Raw genomic sequence first — 23,869 nt, forward strand, 5'->3', positions numbered from 1 at the left:
GCTGGAAGGCACAGAGATGAAAAATATGTGTTGTCATGCACAGGAGAAAAATGCAGAGGATGTTAAGGTAAATGGGAGATGCAGAAACAGTACATTTTAAGTTAGAAAGCCTGCACCTGTGTCGTCATAATCGACACCCATATCAAGTCATATTTACACAATGAAAAACATGTAAAGGATAATAAGGTAAGGGAAAAATGAAGAAAAGGCACACCTTAAACTTGTCAGTCTATGTCAGATATTAGATACCTGCAGCATAACATATAGTACATTGGGAACAATTTTGAAGGATAATAATAAGCCAAGAGGAAGGTGAGGGAAAAGCATACTTCAGGCCTGTAATTCTATTGTTAGTGGGGATCCATCACATGTCATATTGTACACAGGAAGAAAATATGGAGGAAAGTTAGATGGAATGCAGAGAAGCAAGAGCACACCAGGAACTCCAAAGGGCAGATGCACCTCAGGAGTCTGATCATGTAGACTAAGTTACGTAAGTCTAGGGGGTCACAGGAAGACAGACAATGGTAATCTGTCATTAAGTCCTGTTGGTTTAACCGAGTTCAACCGATGTATCCATCGAGCCTCCAATCGCAATAATTTGCCAGCTCTGTCACCTCGCCTGATCCCTTCAGGGATGTGGTCAACCACCATGTGCCTCAGGTCCGATAGTTTGTGTTGCTTGAGAGCGAAGTGCCGTGCTACAGGCTGATCATTGCCCTTGCCCGTTAGGGCTTGGCCTATGGCGGACCTATGTAGGGCCATTCTCTCCTTGACTGATCTTATAGTCTTGCCCACATAGGTCATTTTGCATGGGCAGGTGATGACGTATACCACGTGGGTGGATGTACACGTTAATACATGTCGGATTGGAAATCGGACGAGGCTAGCTGGATGGACAAAGCTGGCTCCGGTTGACATGTGTTGACACGTGGTGCACTTGATACATTTGTAGCACCCAGGTGCTCGGGTTAGAAAGTTGGTGCTGGAGATAACCTTAGACATAAAACCCGTGACGTCATTGTGCACGATGCTGTCTCTGATGCTGTTGCCCCTGGTGTAACACAGCATGGGCCTTTTCTTCTTTAGTCCCGGCAGATCCCTGTCGGTTTTCACAATGGGCCAAAGGGCCCTGGTGGCCCTGGGCAATACAGCGCTGGATACATTTAGCCTGGTTACAAATGGCAATATCTCTTCCTGCGGGTCTGTGGTGGTATTTCTTGGAGTCAGTAGGGTCTGCCTGTCCATAGACAGTACCTCCTCTTTTTGTTGTATTAGTGCCTTTCTGTCGTATCCCCTTTCTTCAAACTTGGAGATGAAGCCGTCCAGGACTGTGGGGAGGATACCCCGGTTGCTAGTGATCCTAGCCGCTCTGACCATCTGCGATTTGGGCAATGCACGTTTCAGAGCTCTCGGGTGAAAGCTATTAGCTTTCAATAAGGTATTTCTGTCAGTGGGTTTACAGAAAACCTCCGTGCTGATAGCCCCATCCTGTACCTTCACTAGGACATCCAGGTAACTGATGGCACTGCTGGAAGATGTGAATGTCAGTTTTATTGGGGATGGTCTGTTGTTGATTCTGGTTATCAGTCTGTCTAACTCATCTTGACCTCCCGACCAGATCATAAATAGGTCATCTATGTACCTTGTAAAACCCTGTATTCGAGTCGACGTAGCTGGGTCGTCAAAGAACATGCATTTCTCTTGTTCGATTTCTCTTGATTATTATATGTATATTTCTCATTCAGTGTGCAATAGGGATACAAACTGTTTTTTTTTCCTAACCAGATTTACCCCTCCCTGTTGGCACCTGAATGACAGACCTCTGATTGAGCAGCTTACCAATAAAAGTGTTGTGCAGTTGAGAGGCATAGATGGGTCAGCAATAGGAGGGATTGCTGACACCTGAGTGCCATTGGAGAAGCCAGGGGTATCTCCAGGTAAGCTGGCTCTCAGATGTTGTAAGCCATTATCATGTGGCCTTACACTGGGCTATTAGGCCCATTAATTTGTTATTGTGCATGGGATGGGTTTGGGAGTGTGATTCCCCCTTTGTTGGTATGGCTGGTCTGCTCCAGGGTAGCACACCCTAACACTTTATTAACATTTATGTTTTTTCCCTATTGTATGTATTATTTTAATCACACCTTCACCTCCCTACATAGCACTTATGTGCTTCTTATTTAACACCTACTAACTTTCATTTGTGTGCTGCCCTGGAGTAGTCAGCCTGTGTCGGCATGTTGGGGGCTCACACCCCAGACCCATACCCAGTGTTAGGGACCCCCAGTGACAGAGACGCCTTGACGTACGGCCTGGGGGCTTAACCCTATATCTGCAGATATATGCAACCAAGATCTCTGTATTATCTGATTATTATATGTATATTTCTCATTCAGTGTGCAATAGGGATACAAACTGTTTTTTTTTTCCTAACCAGATTTACCCCTCCCTGTTGGCACCTGAATGACAGACCTCTGATTGAGCAGCTTACCAATAAAAGTGTTGTGCAGTTGAGAGGCATAGATGGGTCAGCAATAGGAGGGATTGCTGACACCTGAGTGCCATTGGAGAAGCCAGGGGTATCTCCAGGTAAGCTGGCTCTCAGATGTTGTAAGCCATTATCATGTGGCCTTACACTGGGCTATTAGGCCCATAAATTTGTTATTGTGCATGGGATGGGTTTGGGAGTGTGATTCCCCCTTTGTTGGTATGGCTGGTCTGCTCCAGGGTAGCACACCCTAACACTTTATTAACATTTATGTTTTTTCCCTATTGTATGTATTATTTTAATCACACCTTCACCTCCCTACATAGCACTTATGTGCTTCTTATTTAACACCTACTAACTTTCATTTGTGTGCTGCCCTGGAGTAGTCAGCCTGTGTCGGCATGTTGGGGGCTCACACCCCAGACCCATACCCAGTGTTAGGGACCCCCAGTGACAGAGACGCCTTGACGTACGGCCTGGGGGCTTAACCCTATATCTGCAGATATATGCAACCAAGATCTCTGTATTATCTGATTATTATATGTATATTTCTCATTCAGTGTGCAATAGGGATACAAACTGTTTTTTTTTTCCTAACCAGATTTACCCCTCCCTGTTGGCACCTGAATGACAGACCTCTGATTGAGCAGCTTACCAATAAAAGTGTTGTGCAGTTGAGAGGCATAGATGGGTCAGCAATAGGAGGGATTGCTGACACCTGAGTGCCATTGGAGAAGCCAGGGGTATCTCCAGGTAAGCTGGCTCTCAGATGTTGTAAGCCATTATCATGTGGCCTTACACTGGGCTATTAGGCCCATAAATTTGTTATTGTGCATGGGATGGGTTTGGGAGTGTGATTCCCCCTTTGTTGGTATGGCTGGTCTGCTCCAGGGTAGCACACCCTAACACTTTATTAACATTTATGTTTTTTCCCTATTGTATGTATTATTTTAATCACACCTTCACCTCCCTACATAGCACTTATGTGCTTCTTATTTAACACCTACTAACTTTCATTTGTGTGCTGCCCTGGAGTAGTCAGCCTGTGTCGGCATGTTGGGGGCTCACACCCCAGACCCATACCCAGTGTTAGGGACCCCCAGTGACAGAGACGCCTTGACGTACGGCCTGGGGGCTTAACCCTATATCTGCAGATATATGCAACCAAGATCTCTGTATTATCTGATTATTATATGTATATTTCTCATTCAGTGTGCAATAGGGATACAAACTGTTTTTTTTTTTTCCTAACCAGATTTACCCCTCCCTGTTGGCACCTGAATGACAGACCTCTGATTGAGCAGCTTACCAATAAAAGTGTTGTGCAGTTGAGAGGCATAGATGGGTCAGCAATAGGAGGGATTGCTGACACCTGAGTGCCATTGGAGAAGCCAGGGGTATCTCCAGGTAAGCTGGCTCTCAGATGTTGTAAGCCATTATCATGTGGCCTTACACTGGGCTATTAGGCCCATAAATTTGTTATTGTGCATGGGATGGGTTTGGGAGTGTGATTCCCCCTTTGTTGGTATGGCTGGTCTGCTCCAGGGTAGCACACCCTAACACTTTATTAACATTTATGTTTTTTCCCTATTGTATGTATTATTTTAATCACACCTTCACCTCCCTACATAGCACTTATGTGCTTCTTATTTAACACCTACTAACTTTCATTTGTGTGCTGCCCTGGAGTAGTCAGCCTGTGTCGGCATGTTGGGGGCTCACACCCCAGACCCATACCCAGTGTTAGGGACCCCCAGTGACAGAGACGCCTTGACGTACGGCCTGGGGGCTTAACCCTATATCTGCAGATATATGCAACCAAGATCTCTGTATTATCTGATTATTATATGTATATTTCTCATTCAGTGTGCAATAGGGATACAAACTGTTTTTTTTTCCTAACCAGATTTACCCCTCCCTGTTGGCACCTGAATGACAGACCTCTGATTGAGCAGCTTACCAATAAAAGTGTTGTGCAGTTGAGAGGCATAGATGGGTCAGCAATAGGAGGGATTGCTGACACCTGAGTGCCATTGGAGAAGCCAGGGGTATCTCCAGGTAAGCTGGCTCTCAGATGTTGTAAGCCATTATCATGTGGCCTTACACTGGGCTATTAGGCCCATAAATTTGTTATTGTGCATGGGATGGGTTTGGGAGTGTGATTCCCCCTTTGTTGGTATGGCTGGTCTGCTCCAGGGTAGCACACCCTAACACTTTATTAACATTTATGTTTTTTCCCTATTGTATGTATTATTTTAATCACACCTTCACCTCCCTACATAGCACTTATGTGCTTCTTATTTAACACCTACTAACTTTCATTTGTGTGCTGCCCTGGAGTAGTCAGCCTGTGTCGGCATGTTGGGGGCTCACACCCCAGACCCATACCCAGTGTTAGGGACCCCCAGTGACAGAGACGCCTTGACGTACGGCCTGGGGGCTTAACCCTATATCTGCAGATATATGCAACCAAGATCTCTGTATTATCTGATTATTATATGTATATTTCTCATTCAGTGTGCAATAGGGATACAAACTGTTTTTTTTTCCTAACCAGATTTACCCCTCCCTGTTGGCACCTGAATGACAGACCTCTGATTGAGCAGCTTACCAATAAAAGTGTTGTGCAGTTGAGAGGCATAGATGGGTCAGCAATAGGAGGGATTGCTGACACCTGAGTGCCATTGGAGAAGCCAGGGGTATCTCCAGGTAAGCTGGCTCTCAGATGTTGTAAGCCATTATCATGTGGCCTTACACTGGGCTATTAGGCCCATAAATTTGTTATTGTGCATGGGATGGGTTTGGGAGTGTGATTCCCCCTTTGTTGGTATGGCTGGTCTGCTCCAGGGTAGCACACCCTAACACTTTATTAACATTTATGTTTTTTCCCTATTGTATGTATTATTTTAATCACACCTTCACCTCCCTACATAGCACTTATGTGCTTCTTATTTAACACCTACTAACTTTCATTTGTGTGCTGCCCTGGAGTAGTCAGCCTGTGTCGGCATGTTGGGGGCTCACACCCCAGACCCATACCCAGTGTTAGGGACCCCCAGTGACAGAGACGCCTTGACGTACGGCCTGGGGGCTTAACCCTATATCTGCAGATATATGCAACCAAGATCTCTGTATTATCTGATTATTATATGTATATTTCTCATTCAGTGTGCAATAGGGATACAAACTGTTTTTTTTTCCTAACCAGATTTACCCCTCCCTGTTGGCACCTGAATGACAGACCTCTGATTGAGCAGCTTACCAATAAAAGTGTTGTGCAGTTGAGAGGCATAGATGGGTCAGCAATAGGAGGGATTGCTGACACCTGAGTGCCATTGGAGAAGCCAGGGGTATCTCCAGGTAAGCTGGCTCTCAGATGTTGTAAGCCATTATCATGTGGCCTTACACTGGGCTATTAGGCCCATAAATTTGTTATTGTGCATGGGATGGGTTTGGGAGTGTGATTCCCCCTTTGTTGGTATGGCTGGTCTGCTCCAGGGTAGCACACCCTAACACTTTATTAACATTTATGTTTTTTCCCTATTGTATGTATTATTTTAATCACACCTTCACCTCCCTACATAGCACTTATGTGCTTCTTATTTAACACCTACTAACTTTCATTTGTGTGCTGCCCTGGAGTAGTCAGCCTGTGTCGGCATGTTGGGGGCTCACACCCCAGACCCATACCCAGTGTTAGGGACCCCCAGTGACAGAGACGCCTTGACGTACGGCCTGGGGGCTTAACCCTATATCTGCAGATATATGCAACCAAGATCTCTGTATTATCTGATTATTATATGTATATTTCTCATTCAGTGTGCAATAGGGATACAAACTGTTTTTTTTTCCTAACCAGATTTACCCCTCCCTGTTGGCACCTGAATGACAGACCTCTGATTGAGCAGCTTACCAATAAAAGTGTTGTGCAGTTGAGAGGCATAGATGGGTCAGCAATAGGAGGGATTGCTGACACCTGAGTGCCATTGGAGAAGCCAGGGGTATCTCCAGGTAAGCTGGCTCTCAGATGTTGTAAGCCATTATCATGTGGCCTTACACTGGGCTATTAGGCCCATAAATTTGTTATTGTGCATGGGATGGGTTTGGGAGTGTGATTCCCCCTTTGTTGGTATGGCTGGTCTGCTCCAGGGTAGCACACCCTAACACTTTATTAACATTTATGTTTTTTCCCTATTGTATGTATTATTTTAATCACACCTTCACCTCCCTACATAGCACTTATGTGCTTCTTATTTAACACCTACTAACTTTCATTTGTGTGCTGCCCTGGAGTAGTCAGCCTGTGTCGGCATGTTGGGGGCTCACACCCCAGACCCATACCCAGTGTTAGGGACCCCCAGTGACAGAGACGCCTTGACGTACGGCCTGGGGGCTTAACCCTATATCTGCAGATATATGCAACCAAGATCTCTGTATTATCTGATTATTATATGTATATTTCTCATTCAGTGTGCAATAGGGATACAAACTGTTTTTTTTTTCCTAACCAGATTTACCCCTCCCTGTTGGCACCTGAATGACAGACCTCTGATTGAGCAGCTTACCAATAAAAGTGTTGTGCAGTTGAGAGGCATAGATGGGTCAGCAATAGGAGGGATTGCTGACACCTGAGTGCCATTGGAGAAGCCAGGGGTATCTCCAGGTAAGCTGGCTCTCAGATGTTGTAAGCCATTATCATGTGGCCTTACACTGGGCTATTAGGCCCATAAATTTGTTATTGTGCATGGGATGGGTTTGGGAGTGTGATTCCCCCTTTGTTGGTATGGCTGGTCTGCTCCAGGGTAGCACACCCTAACACTTTATTAACATTTATGTTTTTTCCCTATTGTATGTATTATTTTAATCACACCTTCACCTCCCTACATAGCACTTATGTGCTTCTTATTTAACACCTACTAACTTTCATTTGTGTGCTGCCCTGGAGTAGTCAGCCTGTGTCGGCATGTTGGGGGCTCACACCCCAGACCCATACCCAGTGTTAGGGACCCCCAGTGACAGAGACGCCTTGACGTACGGCCTGGGGGCTTAACCCTATATCTGCAGATATATGCAACCAAGATCTCTGTATTATCTGATTATTATATGTATATTTCTCATTCAGTGTGCAATAGGGATACAAACTGTTTTTTTTCCTAACCAGATTTACCCCTCCCTGTTGGCACCTGAATGACAGACCTCTGATTGAGCAGCTTACCAATAAAAGTGTTGTGCAGTTGAGAGGCATAGATGGGTCAGCAATAGGAGGGATTGCTGACACCTGAGTGCCATTGGAGAAGCCAGGGGTATCTCCAGGTAAGCTGGCTCTCAGATGTTGTAAGCCATTATCATGTGGCCTTACACTGGGCTATTAGGCCCATAAATTTGTTATTGTGCATGGGATGGGTTTGGGAGTGTGATTCCCCCTTTGTTGGTATGGCTGGTCTGCTCCAGGGTAGCACACCCTAACACTTTATTAACATTTATGTTTTTTCCCTATTGTATGTATTATTTTAATCACACCTTCACCTCCCTACATAGCACTTATGTGCTTCTTATTTAACACCTACTAACTTTCATTTGTGTGCTGCCCTGGAGTAGTCAGCCTGTGTCGGCATGTTGGGGGCTCACACCCCAGACCCATACCCAGTGTTAGGGACCCCCAGTGACAGAGACGCCTTGACGTACGGCCTGGGGGCTTAACCCTATATCTGCAGATATATGCAACCAAGATCTCTGTATTATCTGATTATTATATGTATATTTCTCATTCAGTGTGCAATAGGGATACAAACTGTTTTTTTTTCCTAACCAGATTTACCCCTCCCTGTTGGCACCTGAATGACAGACCTCTGATTGAGCAGCTTACCAATAAAAGTGTTGTGCAGTTGAGAGGCATAGATGGGTCAGCAATAGGAGGGATTGCTGACACCTGAGTGCCATTGGAGAAGCCAGGGGTATCTCCAGGTAAGCTGGCTCTCAGATGTTGTAAGCCATTATCATGTGGCCTTACACTGGGCTATTAGGCCCATAAATTTGTTATTGTGCATGGGATGGGTTTGGGAGTGTGATTCCCCCTTTGTTGGTATGGCTGGTCTGCTCCAGGGTAGCACACCCTAACACTTTATTAACATTTATGTTTTTTCCCTATTGTATGTATTATTTTAATCACACCTTCACCTCCCTACATAGCACTTATGTGCTTCTTATTTAACACCTACTAACTTTCATTTGTGTGCTGCCCTGGAGTAGTCAGCCTGTGTCGGCATGTTGGGGGCTCACACCCCAGACCCATACCCAGTGTTAGGGACCCCCAGTGACAGAGACGCCTTGACGTACGGCCTGGGGGCTTAACCCTATATCTGCAGATATATGCAACCAAGATCTCTGTATTATCTGATTATTATATGTATATTTCTCATTCAGTGTGCAATAGGGATACAAACTGTTTTTTTTTCCTAACCAGATTTACCCCTCCCTGTTGGCACCTGAATGACAGACCTCTGATTGAGCAGCTTACCAATAAAAGTGTTGCATAGGAAACTCCCCATTCACATCTGGAGGTGTTATCATTACACAGATCACTCTTCACATATCTATTGCGCACACTCGTGTAGCGCATCTTTATCTATGCACTAGCAATCTGCATCACTCGTTTTGAAACATTTCTCCATATGTCACAATGATGTTTATCGCAAGAATCACTATAGAATGTACTGCACGCACTTTATTGAAAATTTGTTTCTCTTGTAATAGGAGCCGTGACATGCCGTGAGCCAATCACCAGCCGCCGGGCACGTAACACTCAACACTGGATGGTCACCATGACGACCACCAGGCTTGCGCTTCACAGCGCTTCACTGAACGGAAGGAGACGGGAGTTTCACCCAGTCACTTCCGCCTTACACGCCAGACGGCGGCAGGAGCGCGGCAAACGGCAGCACACGTCTCCTACATGTCACCCTTTATAAGGTAAGCACTCACTTTGTTTTTGCTTGTTATCACCACGCACCTTGACAAAGGGGGACAACCCCCGAAACGTTGGACGCTTGTTGCCATCTAATACAGCACTTTTTGAAGACCCCGGAGTGCCAGTCTTTTCTTCTTTGATCTACCTGTTTACATAGGCGGGCACCAGGGCAGCTGGACATTTGCGGTGAGTGCCGGGCCGCACCCAAAATATATATATATATATCTCATTTTGATAGATTATTCCCATATATATCGTCAAAACAACCTTAATGGAAATATTATTGATCACCATGTGCATGCCGCCAAAACTGAGACGGACTTCCGTTTTTTTGACTAATAAAGTTTTTTAAGACACAAAAAGAAAAAAAGTTTTTTCCAAGCTACAACGCTATAAAACCAGGGGCTAAATCAATCAGCCACCATCCTTGACAAAGAGGCTAACGCCTTGAAACGCGTTGGAGAGAGGGACGCAGGAGAGAAGCACACTTGCCGCTGTCGGAAGCACGGACTGCGACTTCCGGTTTCGTTTAGCAGCCACGCTGAACAGCGCAAGAAGACGGGGACGGAGAGAAACGCCGGTACGTTGAAGAACATCGCAAGGGGAGGTAAGACTAGGGAAAGGTAGGGAAACCAACGCTCCCGAATATTACCAACGGCAACCTCCGGAAAATCACCCCGAAATTACAACTAAACTGCGCTCCAAGTCCCAATTACAGAGGCAAAAACTCCAATAGCTCCAGAAGGAGCTGTAAACATTTTAAGCAAACCACTTTGTATATCATAGTGTTTCTTATTATCATTATTATTTTTAATTTTCTTTATTTTACTTTTTATCTCATTTTTTTCCGGCATGCACAATAATACAAGCGCTTGATTTAATCAACCATATTGCTTAACCCTTCCCTATCGAGCAGCTGATTAGAGCGCAGCGAAAACCTTTTTCTTTTACAATTGTGCTTAGTACTCCCCTGCTGCTGCTTTTTGGAACCGCAACTCCTAGTGCCCCCGGATTACCATCCCTATGCCACACTTACAAGAGGGATCCCAGAATGCAGTTTGCTGGTGGGCGGGATAGGAGAGGAAGAGTACTGGGGAGGGGGGGGGGGGGGCGGAGCTTTCTGATAACTCCTAAGATCTCCCAGCCAGTGATCCAAGGAGTCTGAAATAACAGACCATTCAACTGATTTCTCAGACTCCTTGGACCACTGGCTGGGAGATCAGAAGAATCATGAGCCTGACAGTCAGCAACATGGAGTCACAACCCCATCCTGAGATGGTCAGCACCCACAGGGGCAGATTTATTAAGCTTGGAGAAGAGATAAACTGGAGATAAAGCGGAGAAAAGGTAAAAGAAGATAAAGCACAGCCAATCAGCTTTATCTCCTTTTACCTTTTCTCCGCTTTATCTCCAGTTTATCTCTTCTCCAAGCTTAATAAATCTGCCCCACAGTTCGAGAACCACTGGTCTAGCGTGTACTCATCCTTAAGCTGGTCACACTACTATATTGCCTAGCATTTTAAATTGCAGAATGAAAAGAGAAAATGTTTTAGTTGCAGTCTCAAAATACCATCACAGAAGGCGAGTCGACAAGGGTTAGTTTATTTAATGATCTGTACATACAGACAAGCAAATTATCTTTGCATACAGCAACACAGAATAAATACTATTAATTCATTAAGGAACTGTCCACTTGTACATTTTTATTATAATTGCTATACACGTTAAAGTAAATAAATACACCTCATCATGCCGTTTTATGCTGTAAACACTTCCAATAAACCTCTTAAATACAGGCACATCTTTCAGTACGAACATGCTCTGATACAATGCAGTTACCAATAAAACAGACATTACCATAGGTAACAAGAAATACTTCACAGATAGCCAAGCATACCTACAGCGGAAACTGGGGCCCTATGAAATGACGTGGAGAACAGCAGCTTTGCTCGGAGAATTTGAAACGCTTTCATATACAAATACACAAAAGAGTAGACAACATTAAACAAGAGTACTTTGAGGTCAGTATCTTCCCAGTGCTGATGAACGAGTGCAGAACAATGAGAAAAATCACACAATAAGCATAGAATAAACTCATTAAAGTGCAGCCCAACTGCACTACAAATCTGTTTTCGAACTGAAGTGCAACATTTTAAATAAAGAGTTTAGATTCAAAGCTTTGAAAATTCAAATACATTTTAAATAACTTTAAAATTTACCAACTTTGAAATTCAATAAACTTTGAAATAAACTATTTTAACTCAATAACTTGGAAATCCAATAACTTCTAAACAAACAATATAAACTCAATAACTTTGAAATAAAAAAAAATTACAATTCAACAACTTTGAAGTTTAATTACTTAAACATTTTAAATTCAAAAACTTTTTATTCCTTTAGTATTTTAGTGCAATTTATAAAAAAGGGGGAAAAAGAAAAGCCATCTTTTTTTTTTATTATTCATTTTTTGGTTGCTTCAAAAGAAGCTTTGAGAGGGTTCGGTGATAAAGTGCAAAACGAAAACTTAGGTAAAGTAGTGTCAAATTGAAGTTACTCAATTTGATAAGTGCTCTACGTGCTGTGGTCAATGATACAAACGGGAAAGTACCATTCTAACTCTATAATCTAACAATGGTCCACCTAGCGGGTGTAATGGAAGCCTAGTATAACACTACTCCTTCAATATCACTTCTCAGTGCAGTGCAACTTAGGAATGCTAACAGGGTCCTCTTATTGGCTGCAATTACATCATGCAGTCTATAGAAAGTGCTTAGCAAAAGGAACACTGAATTATTGAAATTAAGTTAATATTTTAGGACTTCTAATAGATTATTAGAGAACAAAAAACAACAAATGACAGATAATACACAGCTCCCCATTTAAGATGAGGTACAGTTATATCTGACAATTCTGGAAATTCGTGGAATGGGGATGCCACCTGTCCTTAATTGCAAAAAATAAAATAAAACCAGGGTCAGATGGTGAGATAGCAGACCATACATTAGGGCATTTAGAAAAGGGTTGAAAAGTTTAACCCAAACGGTAAAGTATAAAATAACCCAAAAAAGTAAACTCATTTTGGCTTTCCTAAAGGGGACATTTCTTTTTAAGAGATGCTAAATGCCATCATTGCTACATATAATGGTCTATCATCACACAAAGGGGCATATTCAAAGACACACGAACATCTTCGAGAGATGTGCTCTACGCGCATGACAATGATCATGGTAGCAAGTCATACCACTGGCAGCACGTGTGTGATTGAATTGGCCCCTAACTGACCACCCCCCCAGAATATGCTATGTTCTAAACACAAGAACCATCAGAGGTTTTGCGTAGCGTATGTAAAGCCATTAAGCAGCAGCCCCGCATCATAGTACCAATGTTGAAAACAGGGTCAGGATTTCCTCTCTGCGTATTGAACGCCCATAAAACTGTTGGGACAATAGGCACAGCCACAGCTAAGAGATCGGCTAAAAAATGGTCGCTCCAGTGTGTTTTGGCCAGACCGGTTTGCGATATCCCTTTACAGGATGGTCGCAGGGAAGGTCCGTCAAAATCAAGTTCTTTCATGGCACGATTTGAGAAGGCAACGGGATGTAGATCACAATACATGGAATCTGGGGATAAAAGGATGGCTGAATTTGGATCATTGGGAGTCAAGTCAATTACACTTGCGGAACCGGCAGAACATATAAATTGGATGCCATGTAAAAAAGAGGATGATGTATCAATCGGACTGTCATTGTGGGATTTAAAAATCTTGAGAATGAGGTTTTCAAGGTCCAGGCTGTAAGGAACAACATCTGTCTGGATTGCCTGCTCCATCCAGAGCGAACCTTGAGCCCATTTTGAATGCACTTTCTCATCATCCTTCTCAAAACGAATGCCGGCCAACAATGTAGAATTCAGATTGGTCAGACTACCAAGGTCACTCCTGGTTTCCATCATGCACTCCTCGTACAGATCATCTCTGTTTGCAAAGTCATCATTCAAGAGCAGATCACAGTCTGCCATTTCCTCGGTGGATTGGTCTTCCATTTGTAGTCCTTCTGACATTTTATCATACATAGCACTCTCCGTCAGAGAAGCTCCCGGAGATCTGCAAATGTAGTCCAAGCACGGTTCATCTCTGAATGCCTCATCCTGGGCCAACTCCATCCTGCGCAGCAGTGTCTCCAGTTTCTGGTTTTGAATATTTATGTCTATGAAATGTTTCTGGATTCCTTTGTCCTTCTCGGCCAAGCTGTCTTTCATCGTCTCGATAAACTGCTTCAGTTGTTTTATTTCCTTACGGGCTTCTTTCAGGGCAAGCTGGGCCTCAACACGATGGCACTCCTCTTCAATCCAGTCTTCTCTCATACGGGCTAGCTGAGATTTCAAGTCTTCTATTTCAGATTCCCTGCAATTTCAGAAAGAATGGTCAGAACCTCAAATATGTCATTTAAATGACAACCTACAATTAAAAAAATTAAAAAACCCTGACACTAAAACTAGCAAAATAATGTGTTTTAAGCAGGTGAAAGGAATACCCGCTTAAAATACAGAAACACACTTGTTGCAATTTGAAATATAAAGATTATTTCCATGGTTACAAACATTGGCAAGAGGGTCAAACTACAGGTCACCAAGGCTGCCAAGATTGGTCGTGAAAGTCTAATTATTTTAACAATGATTTAAAAAAAAAAAAATCTTTGAATTTGACCAGGGCAGAAGTTTTCAGAATGTGAGGTTTCGGCCGGGAATAATAATATATTAGAATTCAAAAGGTTTATTTTATGATACTTGACAATGTTATTTGTTGGTGCCACAATGGGCCTCTATTGAGAATATAATTTTAGGACTCAACTGCATCTGTCACACGTGTAACTAAGTAGCATTTATTATTTGTAGTCTTACCCAATATTAAATCATACAAGCTATTCCCATCACAAGACCTTATCCCCTGTATGTCCTTAGAGAGTGGGGATAGAGGGATGACTATTGTAGAATAAGTATATTAAACCTACTGAGGGGGTTAGTCAATGTGGGATTCAGACTGTTGGACAGTCAGAATCTCCGCCCATTTTCATTCCGCTCGGCAAGAACTCTGAATTCAATGTTCCGACTGCTGTGTTGGAAAATCAGAGGGTTGGCAAAAATGGCCGCGGATTGTTAAAATATGGCTGTTGGCATCTTCACTAATGTTGCAATATCGGTGCCAACGTTGTGGCAGCGGGCTGGGATTTTGGCACCTGTATTAAGACTGACGGCATTATAACTGCATCCCGGCTAAGGCAGAGTTTCCCCAAACTCTGCCTCTACAGTTCAGGTTTTGAGACATCATATTCACTATATACAGTATATCTGGTCTCATGGGGAAGTTGTGTTTGCAAATTCCTATCCTGGCTGCGGAACAGAATGACCAAGGAACAGGGAATGAACATAATGTAAAGACTGTGTGACCTGACCGTCCATATAGACCATAATAACTACAGTATATGAAGTGGGGAACGATGTTGTGCTTGTTGCCAAATAAAGGGGCAAGTACAGAACACTACAAGTGGATGGCACAATTATCATCAAGTCTTGTAGCTCGACGATAGAGAGGGCGTTTGCTTACTGCAGTTTTCCTGTACAGCGGAGAAACACTCCACCTGAAGTCAAACCTCATTATCCCACAGCAAGCACATAACTAGGAACAGATACCTCTCCTGGAGAGCACCCCGGGACTCTTTCAGCTTTGCGTTCAGGTGGCGGATGCACACCTCCTTCTGCTGTAATGGCGTCAGATACTGCTCAGGAGAAGGCGGTTTGATACCGTGGTTATTGCTGCAAGTGGTGTATCGCACACCGCGCCTATGGGAGAAGAGGAAAAGACAGAAGGATTTGGAATTTGCAGAATGACAACTACGAGGTATTACAAAAACTAAAAAAGTTTAATATGTGCTTCTGTCCCCTCAATCTTCTGTAGTGTGAACAGTGGTGAGCATTGCTACCTCAGAAGACTGAGGTCTTGGGTTCAGTTCCCATAAAAGGTGTGTATTGTAGGGAATTTAGAGGCAGATTTAGAGTTCAAGTACCAGCCAACCAGCTCATAACTGCCATTATTCAAACACAGTCTGTAACATGATAGGAACTGATTGCTGGTACTTGATCTCTTGTTACTTTATCACTCGCCAATGCTTAGTACATTTGCCCCCTCACTCCAATTTGCGTAATTTAAGCCCCTCCCCGCGGACTCCCGAAACACCAGATTTTATACAGCGGGGAAGGGAGGAGCGCTGGCGGGGGTTGTGGCGGTAATGCGGCAGACTTGCCCACCTTCCCAGGGGGCCGGGAGGGCGACCCGATTTGCAGGACCCTCCTGGCCATTCAGGGAGGGTGGGCAAGTATGAGCAGGATGTGAACAGTCTTTGTAAGAAAACACATATTTGCACAGCGGCCGATTATCGATGTACTGCACATGTGTATGGGCAGCAACGCACATGTGCGACACCATCCAGCAATGAAGTCCTGCTACTTTTTTCTATTTGCAAGCGGTTCGCAAGGTTATTGACAGGAAGTAGGTGTCCGGGGGTGGTAACCGGCTGCTCAATAGGAGTGTTAAGGAAAACAAAGGCGTGCCAGAAAAACGCTGGAAGTGTCAAGGAAAAAGCAGGCGTTCCCAGGCGTTTTAGGGGAGGGTGTGTTTCATTGCAGCTGCTGAGTAAGTCCCTGGCTACTCTAAGCCTGCGGGGACTGGTGGCCAGTGGGAAAAAATAAAAATCGATGGTGAGCGTCTTCCAAATGGATTTGTACATTTTCGCACAGCTGCAAAGTCTTTGCTAGCCATACATATTAACTCGCACGGAGGGATTTCACTATAGCACAGCTGCATTTACCTGATCGTAGCTGTGTGATCAGCTCTGAATTACCCCCATAGTACATGTAATCAGTAAGGGTTAAAGCAGCAATTAGAGGACTGTGCAGTGAGCGACCACTAGTGGGCACTATACACCAAGGAACAGATGAGGCTGAGTGTATATAAGCTACCAGAGAGACACATGCATCTCACACAGAAAGGTTGGCTATAGAATTGTACAATATGATTACAGGGGTATTTATCAAAGCAGGGTAAAAGATAAAAATGTGAGAGAACCAATCAAACATCTCCTGACATATTTCAAACACCGCCTGTAACATGAAACTTAGAAGCAGATTGGTTGGTACTTGATCTCTCTCTCTCCACTTTATCACTTTTCAAGCCTTTAACATGTCAATTACAAGCCGATTGGTTAGTACTGTACTTATCTCTCCCCGAGATTTGATAAATACCCCCTAAATCAGGCATGTCCAAACTACAACCCTCCAGTTGTTGTGAAACTACAAGTCCCACCATGCCTTGCCACAGTTTTGCTAGTAGGGAATGCTAAAACTATGGCAAGGCATGCTGGGATGTGTAGTTGCACAACAGCAGGAGGACCACAGTTTGGATATGCCTGCCCTAAATAATATGTATTCTGCTGACCATAGGAGAATGAAAAGTCTGTCCCCAATGACCACATCGGCATCTCAGCTGGGAACATTACAGGCATGCCTCTGCCGCTTGGGGAAGTCCATACCTCATGGTGGGACTAGTATCGCTGCCTTTATAGGAGCCGGAGTTACTGCTGCTGGGAGAGGAGACTCCATACGCATCATTAACGTTGGCCGGGCTCAACGGACTTCTGTACATCACGGAGAAGAGGTCACGAGGGACAGTGGGACTGTGCACCGGTTTCCCCGAGGAACAGTTGTGTCCCTGCCCAGGAGACACCCGGCTGGAGAGCACACACAGAAGAAAGAAAACCACAAAAACAAAAATTCAATATGGATTTAAAAAGTTAAGGGCACAGAACAGGATGAGGGCAACTTTTTATCACAACCCCAAAAAAAACCCCACCAATATGGAACATGCCAACGTTATTCATGCATTATAACCATGGTACACTGTATCAATGTCATAGTAAAAATATTGGTACTCTTTACCTAGAAGGGCGCCCACGATTTTGATCGTGGGCATCGTAAGGAAAAAAGGTGAGGTGTCCGTTCGCCACGCTTCGGGCTCGGTGGCTCGCTGCGCTCGCCACACTTTCTATTCTCAACTCCACGCCGACGTGGATAGTGGGGGTATGAAAAGGTCGTAGGACGCGTACAGCCGCCCCTCATGGGCTTGCTGCGCTCACCACGCTTCGGGTTGAAGTTGATCGTGGGGTGGCGTTAACAATTGGGGGGCCCATTTCACACTTCAGGGTGCCTATTTGGCCTCTGTGGGCCTTTTAACATTGTTTCCTATGGAAAATCGGGTCAATTGGGACATTTAACATTGTTCCCTATGGGAAATCGCGGTAATCGCGTCGGTCACATCGCATGCGATTTTTTGGTACATGCAATGGCCGCGATGGGTGCCCTTCTAGGTAAAGAGTACCAAACTATTCGCATTTCCGCACCCCAGCAATATCGTCTACTTAGCAATTCAACCGCAGCCAAAAATTTACTAGTGGGCAGGCAGCTGGTACGTGCCAGGATTGGCAGCTCCTTCCCTATATACTTCATGTGCCAATAGCAAAGTAACAATTGTAGCAATAATAATAAAATACTGTAAATTCTGAGCCACCTAATGGTCGAGGCTGCACCATCAGGTCTGCTAATAAATTCAGGATACCCTTTGTAACAAAGGGGCAACGCATTGTGATTTATATATTGGATCCACGTTCATTATGCATGATACAATTAATGACAGCAAAGGGAGGAAAATAGAAAAATGTATTTAGAAATGTCATCAACTCTTCGGTTGTGGTACAGTAGAAGGACCATGTTATGGTCCACCACCCTTAGTCGTATCCATCTAATTAGAAGCCTAAAGATAGTCAATGGGAGGTCACCTCCCATGACCAAGCACCCAGCGAAACGTACGTCGGAATTTGCACGCACGTGACTGGCGCTCAGCTGACAGACAGATCAGGAACAGTTCCCCCATATTTTCTTAACTATTTGCGTACGGGGGCGCCAGAGCAAATAGCCGCTCAGAGTGATTTATAAATATATAAAATTTTAAAATTGCAATTTAAGCTACATATTTCTCTGTGACATAAGGGTGCCCCCACCAATCTCTTTTTCTCTTCCCTTCCTTGGCAATACAAATACTGATGAGTTGGGGGGTGTAGGCTGGAGAGATCCTGTCTGAAGAGCAATTTTGCAGAATGCCACTGGCGGCTGTGGCAGGCATGTCAAAACTATGGCCCTCCAGCTGTTGTGAAACTACAAGTCTTGCCACATTTTTGCTGGCGGGGGGGGGGGGGGGGGGGGTGCCTTGAAAATCTGATGGAGACTCTAATGCTGGGTACACACTAGACTATTCACTCCATGAGCGATACATTTAATGATTTCGTGGAACTCATGGGCCAAAGGGGTGTAGTATAGCTCACAGACCAGGTCTAGGTTGACAAAAGTTAGACATGCATTAGTACCTCGCTGTGCTCAGCAAGCTATTTTATTCACCCTCTATGCCCACTGGGATGGTAAAGTATGAACAAGTTGGTTTAAAAAATAAAAAGACAATTGTCAAGATATTGCGTTAGTTGGCATGTCTAACTTTTGTCAGTGTCTAACTTGTCAAATTTGTGGTGCCATATAAATAAATGATAATAATAATAATGAGTAACACTTTGACAGAACATTACTGTACTGTACTTGTAGATACATCAACCTGCCACAAGAGTCGGCTGCACTATATATCATTTGGGAAAACATGAAAAAAAAAAAAAATCTTTTTCCCCCAATGTTGCAAATTATTTCCACAAGACAGAAACTGTAAGTGGTTTGTGCTTTGTAAATGGAATCCAATCGCCTACCCAACTATGTAGCATTGCTTTACACATAGAGTCTATATATAGTACACCATAAGGAGGAATATGCACATGCAGGACTTCAAAACGCAGCAGGTACCAAAGCCAAACACAAACAAAAATAGATTTATTCCTAAATACATTTTTCCTTTCGAGGCCACTTTGAACATTCCATTCTGCAAATTGTACTTAAAATACATTAATTTATTATGAATTCTGTGCTTTTTAGCCATGTATCTGGCCTGACCAAGCGGTGTTGTAGAGCAGTTCAATAGCAAAGCGCTCTGTCAGATGATGGAAACCATGGCTGAAAAGCACAGGAGGTGGCCAGGAAGTTATAACACCTACCACCACCAACATGACAATGAATTTCATGTAAACAACAGGATGTTGCGATGATATAGTAACACCCCCCCCCCCCCCCTCCATGCGTGTGCGTACAATGTTGAATGATTGCACGCTGTGACAGTGTGTTGCATGTGATGGTGCACATCACATTACACAGGATGATGCACATGCAGTCACCTCTCTGCCGTTATCCTGGGGGTGCGTTTTTGAGTCTCTGTGCGGTAAGGCAGCCTTCCGGTACAGGAGATAGAAGAAATGAATTGCGATTATCCGTCAGATTTGATAGAATAAATATAAATGCTTAGAGAATAGTCCCCCGGATTTATGTACACATGAATTCGCTATGCCACCCTCTTCCATGCCCACCACGGTATGCCAGCTGTAACTTGTTTTATAAACAGGCTTTATAAAGGAAGACTCAAACAGACAGAGGTCTTTAAGGAGGAGGATTTGTACTATAGGGCAGACAGATTGCGGCCTGGAATTCAGATGGATTTCATCATTGCTATAAAGAGGTCAGCGATTTCAGGTTTATTGGCCAATATATTTGGTAGACTGTAGCAGTGGAAATAAATCATGGTGTAACTTTTTAACTTTAATCTATACCCCTCCTCCATACTTATACGGGTTCTGGATGACTCACCAACAGTCGCAATTCCGACGGTCGTTTCTCCGATCCGATGTTAGAGAAACGATTGTAGGAATCCTGACTGGTGGAGATTTATTCCATACCCACTTACACAGGAGTAACTAGTGTCTATACCAATGGTTTCCAAACACAATCCCCAAGGCACCCCAGGCTTTTAGGGGCATCCCCCTGCTTATGCACAGATGTTATAATCAAACTGACTTACTGTAGGTACTACTTAAGTCACACCTGTGTCTAAGCATGAATATCCTTCTCAAAACTGGACTGTTGAGTTGCTTTGAGGACCTTGTGGAACCACTGGTCTATGTGAATAACAGTAGCTCAGTAGCTATCAGTGGGGGCTCCAGCTGGGCGGGGGGGGGGGGGGGGATCTGTAGGGCTGCAGCACAGTTCAAAATAGGGGAGCAACACCAACAGCCAGTGAGTCAGGTTGGAATGACAGTTGGTGGCAGTGGGAGTGGCTCCCCTATTTGAATTTTGAACTGTGCTGCAGCCCACCCTCTGGATCCGCCACTGGTCCATATAATGTAATAATGATGGAAGAAGCAGAAGCCAAGGTGTTGGTAGCCTAATAAGGTCACACAGACTTTTCCGGCTTCATTAACATAATCAGAGTTTCCCGAGGTGGCTCTAAATGCTGATTGGCTCTCGGTATAGTATAGGTCATGCAAGAAAAAAACCTTTAATAAAAGTTCTAAAACTATGCAATATGCCCAAACTTTTTATTCATAGAATACTAGTTCCCAGCTCATCAAAATTACGGAACATCATAAGTCAGCACTGGCGGCTGTTCGCACCCGAATGGAGCAAATCCCCCCCCCCCCCCCCATATGCAACATCTCAGACAGTGCCGTCCACAGGTGCCCAGGAGCAAGCTCTTACTTGCGTGAGAATGAGGCCTTCTTGCCCCCTGGCACAGCATTCTTATGGACCTCCGGGGCGGATATGCTGCCCGTACTGCTGGATGAACTGAAATCTGCTTCACTTCCTGAAACCGGAAAAGAAAGACACAATGTGATTATGTTGCCAAACATCTGCAGGAGAACCAGGAACCAATCAAATCGCTCACAGGACAATTCTGTACATAACCATTTTGTAGGCATGATGGACACAGCCAGAGGTCACAGTTACATGTATGAGTCACGTGAAGTTAGCGTTCCTCTGCCGGACACATGTAACATGCTATGGGAGCATAGTGGGTAGGATATACTATGTATCTCAGTGCAATGCAGTACACCCCACCACTTGAAATACACATAAATATATTTTATTTGTGCATTGTTCAGATGTCCCCAGTAGTGCCAGTTACAGAAGGCCCCAGCAGTGCCAGTTACATATAATTTCTCCAGCAGTGCCAGTTACAGATGCCCACAGTAGGGCCAGTTACATATCATGTCCCCAGTAGTGCCAGTTACAATGTCCCCAGTAGTGCCAGTTACATACCATTTCTCCAGCAGTGCCAGTTACAGATGCCCACAGTAGTGCCAGTTACATATTATTCCAGCAGTGCCAGTAACAGATGCCCACAGTAGTGGCCAGTTACATATCAGGTCCCCAGTAGTGCCAGTTGCATACCATTTCTCCAGCAGTGACAGTTACAGATGTCCCCAGTAGTGGCCAGTTACAAATCATGTCCTCAGTAGTGCCAGTTACATATCATTTCTCCAGCAGTGACAGATGTGCCAGTTACAAATCATGTCCTCAGTAGTGCCAGTTACATATCATTTCTCCAGCAGTGCCAGTTACAGATGCCCACAGTAGTAGCCAGTGACATATCAGGTCCTCACTCAGTAGTGCCAGTTACATATCATTTCTCCAGCAGTGACAGTTACAGATGTCCCCAGTAGTGGCCATTTACAAATCATGTCCCCAGTAGTGCCAGTTGCATACCATTTCTCCAGCAGTGACAGTTACATATGTCCCCAGTAGTGGCCAGTTACAAATCATGTCCTCAGTAGTGCCAGTTACATATCATTTCTCCAGCAGTGACAGTTACAGATGTGCCAGTTACAAATCATATCCTCAGTAGTGCCAGTTACATATCATTTCTCCAGCAGTGCCAGTTACAGATGCCCACAGTAGTGGCCAGTTACATATCATGTCCTCAGTAGTGCCAGTTACATATCATGTCCTCAGTAGTGCCAGTTACATATCATTTCTCCAGCAGTGCCAGGTACAGATGCCCACAGTATTGGCCAGTTACATACCATGTCCCTGGTAGTGCCAGTTACAGATGCCCACAGTAGTGGCCAGTTACATACCATGTCGCCGGTAGTGCCAGTTACATACCATGTCGCCGGTAGTGCCAGTTACATACCATGTCACCGGTAGTGCCAGTTACATACCATGTCCCCGGTAGTGCCAGTTACATATGTCCTCAGTAGTGGCCAGTTACATACCATGTCCCTGGTAGTGCCAGTTACAGATGCCCACAGTAGTGGCCAGTTACATACCATGTCCCTGGTAGTGCCAGTTACAGATGCCCACAGTAGTGGCCAGTTACATACCATGTCGCCGGTAGTGCCAGTTACATACCATGTCACCGGTAGTGCCAGTTACATACCATGTCCCCGGTAGTTTTTTGCGAAATGGGAATGGGGAACTGCACTAGTTGATAAGGGTACTACAATTTAGGTATTAGTTTATGATAAGGGGACTCGTCTGATAATAATTATACTTTCATTTTTGTGATTAACATCACCTAGTGACCTTGACCCTGTTGGGTTCTATGTTCTATAAGTGATGCTCAGTGGTTCACCCCCGAGTTATAATAAGTTTGTCTAAGGAACACGGGGGGAGAAAAAGAAACTCGGGTGGGGTGCACTCTGAGTCCCCTATAAAAGTTATTCTGAAAGAAATTTTTTTTTTTTGTTTTTTTACTTTTTAATGTTTTTTTTTGTCTGCTTGTGCATAAATTGTATAATTTATGAGAAAAATATATAAATAAATAGTTATTTAAAATTAAACACTTTTAGTTGTGTGCTTTTATTCATATTTCCTGCGAAAATATTTAATGCCCATTACGTATTGGTATAGTCAGCACTTGTTTGTCTGCCAAATTTTTTGCAAAAAAATGTGATGACCATCATATTCCCCATCAATCATACACCATTGATGTTATGGGTGTCACTTAGATAAGTGATAGGGGTCTAATCATTGGTCAAAGCAAAAAATGACAAAAAATAGACAAACAAAGTATTTACATATATACACACTGTACAATATCTGCCTCAATCTGAGCCTCCTTATGTCCAATATACAAAAATTATTATGCTAGTGCCCTTGATATGTTTTTGGAATATTAGCGCATGTTAAACATAGATCTTCTATCAATATATGCCCCATTCAGATTCTATTATAGATGTAATTGGGTAATCACTGTTCACTATTTAAAATAGTGATTGGATGGTGTGTATTCACTAATTCAAAAAGGACATAGACTTTCACCCTTAGGTAAATAGTCTGGTACGTACCCAGATACAGAATAGGTGAGGTAATTGTTTAAATATGTATGAGGAAGATGCCAGAAAGATAGCTAATAATAGTCAACTCACTGCTATCAAACC

General features: G+C 43.9%; 1 protein-coding gene across 3 annotated transcripts in view; it reads right to left on the reverse strand.

The window, feature by feature from the left end:
• Positions 1–11,039: 11,039 nt before the first annotated feature.
• SYBU (syntabulin) overlaps positions 11,040–23,869 on the reverse strand; it is a 41,507-nt gene continuing 28,677 nt past the window's right edge. For 2 of the 3 annotated variants that reach the window (XM_083186709.1, XM_083186707.1), the window contains 5 exons: positions 21,186–21,291; positions 19,832–19,885; positions 17,042–17,239; positions 15,147–15,296; positions 11,040–13,860 (listed from right to left, as the gene is read on the reverse strand). In XM_083186709.1, the coding sequence (XP_083042835.1) occupies positions 12,765–13,860; positions 15,147–15,296; positions 17,042–17,239; positions 19,832–19,885; positions 21,186–21,291 (1,604 nt within the window). In that variant the 3' untranslated portion in view covers positions 11,040–12,764. The remainder of the gene's footprint in view (positions 13,861–15,146; positions 15,297–17,041; positions 17,240–19,831; positions 19,886–21,185; positions 21,292–23,869) is intronic. The other variant, XM_083186708.1, reaches the window with a different exon arrangement.

Source organism: Crinia signifera, chromosome 5 (genome assembly GCF_055691185.1).
Source record: "Crinia signifera chromosome 5, ASM5569118v1, whole genome shotgun sequence".
Taxonomy (NCBI): Eukaryota; Metazoa; Chordata; class Amphibia; order Anura; family Myobatrachidae; genus Crinia; species Crinia signifera.